General features: G+C 40.5%; 1 protein-coding gene across 1 annotated transcript in view; it reads left to right on the top strand.

Annotated features, from left to right (window-relative positions):
• The window catches only part of AGPS (alkylglycerone phosphate synthase), a 205,768-nt gene that overhangs the window by 39,603 nt on the left and 151,998 nt on the right, over positions 1 to 14,167 (top strand). The window contains exon 2 of the mRNA XM_073646879.1: positions 4,255 to 4,344. Within this exon, the coding sequence (XP_073502980.1) occupies positions 4,255 to 4,344 (90 nt within the window). The remainder of the gene's footprint in view (positions 1 to 4,254; positions 4,345 to 14,167) is intronic.

Below are 14,167 nucleotides of genomic sequence, written 5' to 3'. Positions count from 1 at the left end.
GCACATGCGGCCAACTTGTCTCCCTTTTTTGGACTCATAGGCTATGTTCACACATCATAGTTTTTTTGTTTGTTTGTCTCAGTATTTTGTGCTTTGCATGTTTTTTTTGCAGAATAGAGCATGTCACTTTTTTCAGCATTTTTTCACCTATTGGAAGTAATGGGTGGTGAAAAAAAACACAGCCAAAAACACAGGTGTCAGGTTTTTCAGAGTTTTTTACAATGTTTTTTTTGTGCCAAAACCTGAATGAGATTTTTTTATTTACTCTGAACTTTATGAACATGCATATAAGAGACAAAAGGATAGTGAAAAAACGCACCAAAAAATAAGCAAAACGGCAAGAAAAATCCTGAACAACCTCCTGGCAAGAGATCGGGTTTTGCTGCAGAAAAAAAAAGCTGAAAAAACCATGATGTGTGAACATAGCCATAAGGAAGAAACTCCAAAAAATGTGAATCCCAGGGGTCCAGTCCACACCTGTTGCACCCTCTTGGCATATACTGTGAGCTTTTATACCTACCATTGGGAGTGGTGCAGTCAGACAATGTGGCACCTTGGCTTTATAGTACTTTCCATTGGCGGAGGGCCAGGCGGTGTGGCCGGATGCATGCCGCTGAAGCTCTGCCCTCCGCTACGGATACTTGAAGCATGATTTTGTTTCTCAATCAAACGGCCATTGACTTGCTGCAAATGTGCAAAACTTTGTTCACGTTGCCGCCGTGCCGTGTCCGCACCCTTTTACCTGCCTACATTACCCTGCAGGCATGATTACAGGTAACTGCTGGGTGAATAGTTGTTTGGTCTTCGGCTATTCCTTCCACTGTACCATAAATATATGCACGCTCAGCTTATCCGAGCATGCATGTGTCCTCAATAGGAACAGGTTGCCAAGCTGCCCTAATGGTGCATTATATCACATGAGAATGAAAGGATCCACCTGATGAAACCCACCATGCCGATTCTTCTTTTCTCTGACCTCTTCTACTAGAGACGGTTTGGACACCCCCCCCCCATACACATTACATGACAAGCTGATGTTCCCCTCTAGGTGACGCTATTCTCTGTAGTCCTCACTGGTAGCACATCCCTAATACACATCACCTCCATATACATTACTGGGTATGAGCCGCACATAATAATCACATTGTGGGTGCACCAAGCTGACAGATCGGTAAAGCTATAACATAGGAGCAGGAATAAAACCAGACTGAAAAGCCTGTGTGTGCCGCTAAGTAAAATACGAATGAATGGTTAGAGGTTGCATTTACTTGGATAACTATGTTTTGCTGAAATAAACATTTTACTAATCTGCATAATAGGAAAAATATCGCACTTGCTGCCTGGTATTGGAGGATATTGTCACTGGAGCCATTGCCTCCCTTTCTCTGAATCCTCTGTGTAGTCTGATTGAACAATAAGGAGCCTGTGGGTGGGATCAGCCAAGAACTACAGTGCAGCACGGGAGGAATTTGTAGTGGAGTAATGCTGCCACCTAGTGGCCATTTTCATAAAGTAGTCCTTTTTTTTTTTTTTTTTTTGTTAACTAGTCATTTCCATATGAGCAGTAGTATCTGTAGGTATAAATGACTATAGAATAGAAATTAGTGGTGATAAACCCCAAGTTATGATTATTGCAGTCGGTGTGCAGAGTGCTATCAGGCAGGGCATGGAGCGGCGGTGTCTGCTAATGCTCGGCACCACTCGTGGGCGCACAGGCAGCCTGTGCAGTGTGGGTCACACTGAGGTGCAGTACCTTGTGTGACCTTTCTCTGTCGCTCGCCATGCTTGCGACAGTATTCCTGAGAATAGAGCTCAACTAGCAGGAATCAAAGGCGGCAGAGTTCAGCAGTCACAAGCCGGGAGATCACATCTAGCAGACACACGTTACTGGTTCCTAGGGACATCACGTTACATTTATGTGAATCAAAGGAACACGTGATTGTCCTGACTGCTAAGGGAAGAACTACAAGTATCAGCTGGGAGCACTGCTGTCTACATTATAATCATAAGTAATGTGCTATATATAGTGGGATATGAAGCCTCAGAAGGTGTGTGTCATAAATATAATTTTTTATTTATATTAATTATTATTTATTTTTCACTTTTATAATTTAACATTGCATCCTCTGGCATTCCTTTTGGTATGCATGTGAAATTCAGTCGTGGTGCCCCTGTGGTGCTCCGCACATGGAGTGGTGAAATAGGACGTCCACCTGCAGGTATCATGGGAGGGATCATGGCATGTTTATACTGCCACCTTGTGTCCACAATTGGTCCTTTTCTAGAAAAAAAAATCTATTTCCTGCAGCAATAAAACTACTGCAAAATAGTTAATAAACTAAAAAAAAAAAAAAAAAAAAAAATGTTTTGGATTTCTAACCCCAATTTAAGCTGATTTCTATGGAGCTCTTTAATATAAATACAAACCAGTGACCATCTTTCGGACCTAGAATCGTACAGTACCACCGATGCGGCATCTACCTGCTAGTTCTTGCTGATCATCATGAAAAGAACTACGTCTAGGAGAGAACGTCTCCATAATATTGTGGAACATAAATAGATTTATTTCTGTTAGATACCATATTAAATTAACATGGCCCCATAGACTTGTCATATGAAGGCTCGGTGTAAGGCTGCATTCACACCATCCCAGTGTTTGTGAAAAAAACAAACTGGCAGCACCCGGGCCAAACTAATTCAATAGGACTGCTCAGATCACAGTTTTTTTTTTGTGTACATGGATTAAATAACTGAAAGCAATTGCAGAACCCCAGTCTCTCCCCGATTCCTGAGAAAACTCGCTTGCTCTAGTCTATGTTGTGCATGTTTATTTGGGGTCAGTACTTTTTTTTTTTCTTCTTTTTCTTTCAGAGTTACCAACTTTAAAAAAACATCATTTTCTTTTTTTTTTTAATAAACAAATGCAATATTGAGTTTTGGATTATTTGTATTAATATATACCAGAACTTAGTAAGGTAGTGAATAAATGACACCCATTAATTCTGGACTGAATCAGATTTTTTCTCTAAAAGTCGCAAACTAATTAAAAATCAAAAGCAAAATAATAATAAAAAAACATTTCAGACTCGTGTTTTGGAGCCTCATGGTTGCCGAACTAATTTTCTTATATTTAAAAAAAAAAAAAAAAAAAAAAAGATCAGACAGATTAAATTTGTTACGGACACATTAAAAAGTCACATGAGATGTCTGCGGCCCTGAGTATTGCTATGAACATACCAGCAATTACTGTAAAATGCTCTGTACAAACTTCTACAGAATTTTTTTCCTACAAACAGTAGAAAAATGTGTCCTGTATCCACAGCCGGACCAGGAATATACAGCCGGCCGACTAACCTGCCTCCAGCTGAAATATTCACATGCTTCTAGATATCCAGGATGCCGGACAGCTGAATGTGACCCGTGTCTGTATCCGTGTACTGTGCTAGAGAAAGATGGAATATTGGTATTCTCAGGACATTGTGTTAGTGCCGAGAAAAATGATATATATATATATATATATATATATATATATATATATATATATATATATATATATATATATATATATATATATATATATATATATATATATATATATATAATGTGTGTGTGTATGTGCATATATATATATATATATATATATATATATATATATATTAAACTCGTACATACATATATATATATATTACACTCGTCCATACATATATATATATATATATTACACTCGTCCATATACGTATATATATATTACACTCGTCCATATAGGTATATATATATTACACTCGTCCATATACATATGTATATTACACTCGTCCATACACATATATATATTACACTCGTCCATACACATATATATATTACACTCGTCTATATATATATATATATATATATATATATATATATATATATATATATATATATAATATACACACACACAAAGTATGTGTGTGTGTAATATATATTACAATGAAACAAACATATTAGAAAATAAATTGTAGGCAGGATTTATTTTGTATGTAGAAAGTTATTTTTCAGCATAAACTGTCTATGTATGTGTATATTTGTGTATTTATTTCTAAAATGCCCAATAATAATCTTTTTGTTTATAGTAATAATAAACAGTTAATAGTTGATTGTCTTCTATGTGCTGGTGTAGAGCGCACCGTGCTGTCCCATCTTCATCTAATAGAAGTAGCCGTGCTCATGTATGTAAGTGTGGACTGACGGGTGCGCTGTTCTCTCTTCTCCATGCAGACAGGAGCTCCTGAAGTGGAACGGATGGGGTTACAATGATTCCAAATTCACTTTCAACAAGAAGGGCCAAGCTGAATTCACCGGCAAGAGGTAAGATAAAAACAGATCACATCAGGTGCCGCCAAAATGTGATTTACTACATGTAAAGTCAGATGGAATATTTGGTGGAATTTTCGGTGATCTCTTCTCGGATCTGTTAAGATGTGATATTGGCTGTAAAGTAAACTCTGTCTTGAACTTTGGGGTCTTCTACAGACTAAATGTAAGTGATTGATCTCTGTTGGGAGCATTGGTTATTTTATCTGTTAATTATCTGCTCCGTTTTGTTTACCAATTTGTCAAAAAATGCTGATATTATTGTACTGTCACTTTAGAAGAAAAAATTCCCTTCAGGGCCTGTAGATGGTGCTGTAGTATAATCAAGCCTTCCTTTACTGCACACCAAACCTTCAAATGGTTAAATTGTGCAGGCGGGCCTATGTAAATTCCTATTAGGAGTCATATATGACTCTGACCAATGAGGACGTGCGTTTATCTCTAGCTGACGCCCACTAATCAATCACTGTAGACTGCTGGTGCCGCCCTCAATTCTGGGATCAGCCAATCAGAAACCACATGGCAGTTGGTGCAGCCTTGTGTAAACAGAGCATGAGCCATACAATAAAGCATTTTAAAGGGGCGGCGTGAAGGGTTTGATAGGGAGAGGGGGGATATCTTCTTTCCCTCCAGAATGGATTGTTTCAATGTGGAAGAAAAATGAAAGGAGCTGCCATTTACATGACTGTAACATTATAAAGTCATTATGTTTAAAGCTCCGAAATGTGTTTTTTTTTTTGTGTTTGTGAGACTCTAAAGCTGGGAAGCAGACCGGAGGCATGAAGGAATTGCTTAAATGGTAATCGCTTAATGTCGTGTTATTATCACCATTGCTCCTAATTTAAAGGTTCTACATAAAAATAAATAAATAAATAAAAACAATGAGCTACCCCCCACCCAAATATTAAATCATCTGAGACAGTAGGACGCGATAGTACATCAGATATTAAAGATTTTATATGCTGTATTCTCCCCACTGCAGCTGCTGAGGAACCTCTTTTTAAAACAAATTGGAAGAGCGACAATCAGTGGCTGTCGTGAGAGGGGGATCTTTCTCTAAAAGGGTCCGGCAACAGCAATAGATAGATATAGATTTTTCCTCTAATCAATTCGGCCTACCAAAAGTAGTTTTGGGAAACACTTGTTTATTTTGGAGGGTGGGGGGGCTCAAGCTTGTCTTTCAGGACTCATTTTTGAGACCCAGCAACAGCTTAAGACTTATTCACGCAAATGTATAATAATAATATATTTATATAGCGCCAACATATTCCACTGCACTTTAGAATTAAGCGGGGTCATATACAGGCAATAAAAACAATACAAAGTAACACAAAGCGCAGCAGTTACAGGAGGAGCGAGGGTCCTGCTCGCAGCTTGCAATCTATAGGGAAAAAGGGGGACACAATAGGTAAAAAGTGCTTGTTGTGTATGGTCTGCCATGGTATTTCACCGTCTGTGTTGCGGCTTTAATTCCTGACCCAAATGAACAGCATCGTATATAAGCCTTTAAGACTGTTGGTTCAGGCCAGGGAATTTTGGCTGTGTCGCAGACACGTGGCAACACCGCCTGTAAAATACCGCCACTATGTAGTCATATGATGAGGCTTTTCTCAGAGCCTCCGAAACTACTTCCTCTTTAAGGCTGTGTACACACCTTGATATGTTGCGTTTTTGCTGCTTTTTTTCAGTGTAGATTTGTCACAAAACCTGAAGGGTTTCCTGATGCCTGCAATGTGAATGAGAATCCTGAAGTCTCATGCACATCTTTTTGCATTTGGTGCAAATTTAACCCATGCTAATGTTTGGGGAAAAATCTGCACCAAAAACACTGTGCTTTTCCTGCCAAGAAGTGAAGAAATTTCTGCACTAAATACATAGCGTGTGCACATACCTGACATACCCGAAGGGGTGTTTCCATCTCTTAAAGGGATAGGCTGTGCCCTCACTTTGGCTCTCCTATCCTATTAAAATGGTAGCGTATGTTCCCCAGACCTGAATCCGATTGAGCACATCTGGGACATCATGTCTCGCTCCATCCACCAACGTCACGTTGCACCACAGACTGTCCAGGAGTTGGCGGATGCTTTAGTCCAGGTCTGGGAGGAGATCCCACAGGAGACCATCCGCAACCTCATCAGGAGCATGCCCAGGCATTGTAGGGAGGTCATACAGGCACGTGGAGGCCACACACAATACTGAGCCTCATTTTGACTTGTTTTAAGGACATTACATCAAAGTTGGATCAGCCTGTAGTGTGTTTTTCCACTTTAATTTTGGGGGTGACTCCAAATCCAGGCCTCCATTGGTTAATAAACTTCATTTCCATTGATGATTTTGTTGTCAGCACATTCAACTTTGTACAGAACAAAGTGTTCAATGAGAATATTATATATACTATGTATATATATATATAGATAGATAGATAGATAGATAGAAAGCGCAGCAGCACTCCATTATGGCCAAGATACATAAAGACAATAAAACCATTTAATTTAAACTGTTATTACTCAATAAGCTTTACTTACAAAAATGGAGGTTCTTAGCGCATAAATTGGCCAATTCATGTGTGCCCATCAACCGCTGCAAGGTGACCTCCCATCTGATGGGTACTACTCTGCCTACATGCCTCTCTTGGGCTACAAGCCTATAACTCTGGACAGAACATGTCACTTCTGGGCTAAAACACCTACAATTTAAATGGGCTGGTAGAATAGAATATACATCACCTGCTGGTTAAATGGGGGGAGTGCAAGGTCAAACAGGAGGCAGTTCCCACCTCCTATAGTAATATGTCAAAAAAACTGACCAGCACATTTTTTTGACATATATATAGTACAGACCAAAAGTTTGGACACACCTTCTCATTTAAAGATTTTTCTGTATTTTCATGACTATGAAAATTGTACATTCACACTGAAGGCATCAAAACTATGAATTAACACATGTGGAATTATATACTTAACAAAAAAGTGTGAAACAACTGAAAATATGTCTTATATTCTAGGTTCTTCAAAGTAGCCACCTTTTGCTTTGATGACTGCTTTGCACACTCTTGGCATTCTCTTGATGAGCTTCAAGAGGTAGCTTCATTGTGTATATATATATATCTATCTCGATCCAAAGGAAAGGCAGCCCTCCAAATAATTCCAATATAGGTTGGATGTTTTTGACCTATGTTACCCCTGGAGGAGGTCCTAGGACACGTCTGGTCGGCCAAGAACCAGTGTTCCCAGTGTGACTCGGTGTTGCATATAACATCTGTGCAGTCCACTACATCACATGGAATATAATTTATGGCAGGATTGGATCAGGATAGAGATTAGCTGTGTGCAGGATTCCTCAGCCGTGATCTGCAGAGATGTCTGTGCTGCTGGGAGCATTGTGCACCATTGGTCAGCCTTATCTGTACCCCGGGATGACTGATGGGGGCAGCGCTGTTATTGTAATTGCTGCACTTCTCAGCGTCCTGGTAGCAGAATTTTCCAGTGTTTACTGCTGGCTGGCGGATCAGGGAAGCCACCCAATAAATAATCCACATCTGCTTTTCACATGCAAAACCGCCTGGTGCTCAGGAGATAAACCCCAGACAATGTGTGTCCACCCCGAGCACCCAGCCAGAGACAATAGACCCAGCCGGGGGCATAACCGGCTGTATCTCCGCTGGCAGCAGGCGGCCATACTCCTCATACTTCATACTCCTCTTCATGTTGTGTGTGTCTTCATTATTAATAAATACGTCAGCAAAACACGAGTGTCCTATATCCGCTGTAGGACTGGAAAGCAGTAAAGGCACTGTCATATAAAAGGCTTCGTATGGGGGCACAGGGCATAGAATCTGGGTGCCCACAATGTAGCCAAAAATTAAACAATTTGGATCCGATTCCTGCTGAGATAGTAACAAATATGAAATTTGGAAAGAATTAGCACAATTCCTACATTTAGAATTAAGAATTCAAAAGCAACGTTTTTTTTAATTTTTTTAAAGTTTTAATTTCGTGGTTTCCAATAATATCGAACGTAACCATAAATGTCTAGTGGCCTTTACTGATTTGTAAATTTCAGTTTTACAGCTTTTATGTTAAGTGGAGAATTTTAATATTTAGTTCAAAATTTGCAGATCAAGTTCGGTCATTCACATGAATGGGATCATGAAAGTAAAAAACAGCACTTGGATGGCATCCGTGTGCCATCCAAGTGCTGTCTGTTTTTCACTGAGTAGTGGGTGGGGGTGGGGGGGATGTCCTCTTTTATATATAAATCTTCTCCCTATGAGAAAAAAATGGGATTCTGTATGGAGACAAACAAAAAATGAATTCATCAATGAAATGAAAAAGCAGCAACTTTTTTTTCACATGAGGGGAAACAAAAACAACTTCTGAATGAGAGGCCATAGACTGATTGGGTTCGGTTGCTTTGATCTGCAGGATCATTTTGCTGACACACATGCAGAGCACGGAGGAATATTACTGTTCCCATGGTTTTCTTGCCGTGACTCCAGTCCTAAATGCTATTTTCTTTTGTACGTTCAGTTTTAAGTAAATGTAATTTTATGAGATCCTATGTCAGATACATATATATTCATGCATAGCTTTTTTTTTTATGAATAAATAACCCTCCTCCGCCACTTGAAAGCAACATTTCTGATTAATACTTTTTAGTAATTGCTATCTTACTTTATAGAGATATATATATATATATATATATATATATATATATATATATATATATATATATATATATATATATATATATATATATATATATATATATATATATATATATATATGTATGTATATCTATGTATGTATATACACTGCTCAAAAAAATAAAGGGAACACTCAACACATCCTAGATCTGAATGAATGAAATATTCTCATTGAATACTTTGTTCTGTACAAAGTTGAATGTGCTGACAACAAAATCACACAAAAATCATCAATGGAAATCAGTATTATTAACCAATGGAGGCCTGGATTTGGAGTCACCCCCAAAATTAAAGTAGAAAAATACACTACAGGCTGATCCAACTTTGATGTAATGTCCTTAAAACAAGTCAAAATGAGTCTCAGTATGGTGTGTGGCCTCCACGTGCCTGTATGACCTCCCTACAACGCCTGGGCATGCTCCTGATGAGGTTGTGGATGGTCTCCTGTGGGATCTCCTCCCAGACCGGGACTAAAGCATCCGCCAACTCCTGGACAGTCTGTGGTGCAACGTGACGTTGGTGGATGGAGCGAGACATGATGTCCCAGATGTGCTCAATCAGATTCAGGTCTGGGGAACAGGCGGGCCAGTCCATAGCTTCAATGTAGGAACTGCTGACACACTCCAGCCACATGAGGTCTGGCATTGTCCTGCATTAGGAGGAACCCAGGGCCAACCGCACCAGCATATGGTCTCACAAGGGGTCTGAGGATCTCATCTCGGTACCTAATGGCAGTCAGGCTACCTCTGGTGAGCACATGGAGGACTGTGTGGCCCTCCAAAGAAATGCCACCCCACACCATTACTGACCCACTGCTAAACCGGTCATGCTGAAGGATGTTGCAGGCACAGATCGCTCTCCACGGCGTCTCAGGACTCTGTCACGTCTGTCACATGTGCTCAGTGTGAACCTGCTTTCATCTGTGAAGAGCACAGGGCGCCAGTGGCGACTTTGCCAATCCTGGTGTTTGTGGCAAATGCCAAGCGTCCTGCACGGTGTTGGGGGTTGTGCTCACAGGCCATCTGTGGACGTCGGGGCCTCATACCACCCTCATGGAGTCGGTTTCTAACCGTTTGTGCAGACACATGCACATTTGTGGCCTCCTGGAGGTCATTTTGCAGGGCTCTGGCAGTGCTCCTCCTGTTCTTCTTTGCACAAAGGTGGAGGTAGCGATCCTTGTGCTGGGTTGTTGCCCTCCTATGGCCCCCTCCACGTCTCCTGGTGTACTGGCCTGTCTCCTGGTAGCGCCTCCAGCCTCTGGACACTACGCTGACAGACACGGCAAACCTTCTTGCCACAGCTCGCATTGATGTGCCATCCTGGATGAGCTACATTACCTGAGCAACTTCTGTGGGTTGTAGTGTCCATCTCATGCTACCACGAGTGTGCAAGCACAACCAACATTCAAAAGTGACCAAAACATCAGCCAGAAAGCATTGGTACTGAGATGTGGTCTGTGGTCCCCACCTGCAGAACCACTCCTTTATTGAGGGTGTCTTGAAAATTGACAATAATTTCCATCTATTGTCTATTCCATTTGCACAACAGCATGTGAAATTGACGGTCAATCAGTATTGCTTCGTGACAGTTTGATTTCACAGAAGTTTGATTTACTTGGAGTTATATTCTGTTGCTTAAGTGTTCCCTTTATTTTTTAAGCAGTGTATATATTTGTATGTATGTATATATAATATATGTGTGTGTGTGTGTCACATTAGTTCAGTGTTTTTTTTGTAAAAAGGCATATTAGCATACAGCATTCGAAAAGTGCATTAAATAGGTTGTCCACTACTTTTGCATTGATGTCCTATCCTTAGGATAGGTCATCAATGTCTGATCAGCTGGGATCTGACACCCGGCGCCCCCGCCGATCAACTGTTATCTGAGTTGGCGGAGGCAGCAGAAGTACTCACTTGCTGAGCTGGTCGTCTACTTGTAGTGCCCAGGGCTTATTGCTGCACATCCGCCTCATATTGATTTGAATAGGAGGCGGATGTACAGTAACAAGCCCCTGGCACTACAAGTAGAAGGAGCAGCTTGGCGAGTGAGACCATCGACACTGATAACAGCTGATCGCTGGGTTGCAGGGTGTCGGATCCCGTCCGATCAGAAATTGATGAGCTATCCTAAGGATAGGACATCAATGTAAAGGTAATGGACAACCTCTTTATCTTCAGATCTTGGATATAAATGAAAACAACCCCTTACCCAACCTGCTTATCCCGCCTCCCCAAACAACCCTCCTCCATTGTTTGGAATACAAACCGATATAAGTACATACAGTTAAGGACCAGTTTTGTAGTGGATAAGAATAGAGAGGTTGTCTCTCCGGTGGTACAAGGATTATCCGAGAATATACATGTTAAGGATCATGTCCCCAGTTTGTGCTTCAGATGCCACTGTTGGGCATCTAATCCAGTCTTCTCACTGCTTCCTGAATTTGGCTGTTGCACCCCTCTTAATGTAGACCTTTTTCCCCAATGAAATAGTAGTATTTAGGCACTGGACCAATTCTTCTAGGTAGAGAGTTGGACACCCAATGTTTAGCAATAGACTTTCTTGTATGGTAAAGCATTTTTTCTGTGGCCAGTTGTAGTGGGGGAGAGGCTCCAATATCTCCCACACACCCTAAAACACAAGATTTGGCATTCAGAGGCAGTTGGATGTTATAGACCTCTCTAACCAGCCTATCTTGTTGTTCCATGGTTCCCTTAAGTCTGAGGCATGACCAGAGCATAAGAACTAAATCTGCCCCTTCTTCGCTACATCTTGCACATTGATCATCCAATCTGAGGTTCAGTTTCAGCATAATATTTGGAGTTCTATATGCTCTCTGGATAAGAAATAATTGGGATCTTTTTTGCGCCACATTAGTAGACACCTTTCTAGAAGATTCCAAAATATCTTCCCATTCCTCCAGGGAAATGTGCCCTATATCACTTTCCCTTCTAGACCTGATCCGAACCATAGGACCCATTGAATCATAGAATGTTAGCATTGGAGGGGACCTCCAGGGTCATCGTGTCCAACCCCCTGCTCAATGCAGGATTCACTAAACCATCTCAGACAGATGTCTGTCCAGCCTCTGTTTGAAGACTTCCATTGAAGGAGAACTCGCCACCTCTCGTGGCCACCTGTTTCACTCATTGATCACCCTCACTGTCAATTTTTTTTTCTAATATCTAATCTGTATCTTCTCTCATTCAGTTTCATCTCATCGCTTCTAGTCTTTCTTTGTGCTAATGAGAATAAAGCCGTTCCTTCTATAGTGTGACAGCCTTTTGAGATATTTGTAGGCAGCTATTAAGTCTCCTCTCAGTCTTCTCTTTTGCAGGCTAAACATACCCAAATCCTTTAACTGTTCTTCATAGGACATTGTTTTTTGTTGACCGGTCACGATTCTGGTCACTCTCCTCTGAAATCGCTCCAGTTTCTTCATGTCTTTTTAAAGATGTGATGCCCAGAACTGGACACAGTATTCCAGATGAGGTCTGACCAAAGAGGAGTAGAGGGGGATAATTACTTCACTTGATCTAGACTCTATGCTTCTCTTAATGCAACCCAGAATATTGTGTTTGCCTTTTTTGCTGCTGCATCACACTGTTGACTCATGTTCAGTCTGTGATCTATTAGTATACCCAAGTCTTTTTCACATATACTGTTGCTTAACCCTATTCCTACCATTCTGTATATCCCCTAAAATATTAGATGGCAAAGATTTGTACATTAATGAAATCAGGCCTCTAGTTGCTTTTGCAGATATACTTTCCTAGGCCCTTACTGCCAGAGTTTCGTAACTGGAACGTCTGTTTTAGCTGACCAAACTTGGATGTGTTCATCCAAATATAAGTGCTATTAGTATTTCAGGCCTTGTGTCCTCCATTCTCTAAACCCTTCCAGATGACAGAGCGCTCTCAATCCTGGATTATTCCATATAGTAGTGTATTTGAAATAGGCCCCGTAACCCACAGCTTTTTACAGGTCCACCACACTTTATGTATGAGCACTAGGGTCGGGGCATTACTCTATTTGGCTTTGAGTATATTTGACTCTAGAAGTTCCAAACTATTATCCCCTCCCCCAGGTATTTAAGTACCAGAGCCCCTGCGTCCATAGTCTTCTCCAATGCCCATCCCATGAAATGTTGAAGCTGAGAGGCCAGAAAATACCCCCAGTTTTATATTAGGGACACTCTTTTTCCAAACCAGGTCCTGGAAAATATTATGCATTTTTTTTAAACCAGTACTTTAGGATCCAAACGGGAGATTTATGTAGGGCATACAGTACAGAGATCATGAGGCACATTTTGATGAGGCTTGTTCTGCCAAGTGTGGAGCGCTGTAATTTGCCCCATGCTCCAACCAGGGCTGTGGAGTCGGAGTTGGTGTCCATTTTGGTGGAGTCAGTATAAAATGGACTGACTACGACTCCTAAAATATATAATAAATTTGGTACAGTAGTTCAATGCAGGATGTGCTGTAAATGTTTTCATAAGAATATGAGAAAGTTATGAAATATTTTATTCCTGATCTAAGGCTCTCGGCTTTTAGTTGAGATGAATCTGTGCTGCACTTTATGTACACGCTCAGTAGTGAGGCCGGGCTGTGGAGTCTGAGTCTTGAGTCAGGGAAATAGAGGAGTTGGAGGTTTGGCTTACTGACTGCACAGACTTGGCTACAACTTTATTTCTTGACTTAACTACCAACGAATTCAGCTTTAAAGGAATATAATCATTAACCTCAATGATAATTTAAATTCCTAGATGTATGAACTTCTGCACCACCAGATTGCTAAAGATTCATTTGGTCGAAGATGTACATTATCCAGGGGGGAAAAATTTAGAAATGGTAAGAGTTATTACTGGGAGAGAGATGTTCAAATTGTCAACAAATAAAAACAAATCGTCTACAGTTGAAACCAGAAGTTTACATACACTATATAAAAGACACACATTCATGTTTTTGTCAATATCTGATATGAATTCAGAATAAACCTTTCCGGTTTTAGGTCAGTTAGAATTACCATCATTTTTAATATTTTCCAAATGCCAGAATAATGAGAGAGAGAGAGAGAATGTTTTAAGGCATTTTTATTACTTACTGCAAAGTCAAA

This window comes from Phyllobates terribilis, unplaced genomic scaffold, assembly GCF_046119375.1.
Source record: "Phyllobates terribilis strain yellow unplaced genomic scaffold, ASM4611937v1 Scaffold_9__5_contigs__length_417890890, whole genome shotgun sequence".
NCBI classification, from domain to species: Eukaryota; Metazoa; Chordata; class Amphibia; order Anura; family Dendrobatidae; genus Phyllobates; species Phyllobates terribilis.
The sequence above is the reverse complement of the archived record's forward strand: the minus strand, read 5'-3'. Positions and strand labels throughout refer to the sequence as shown.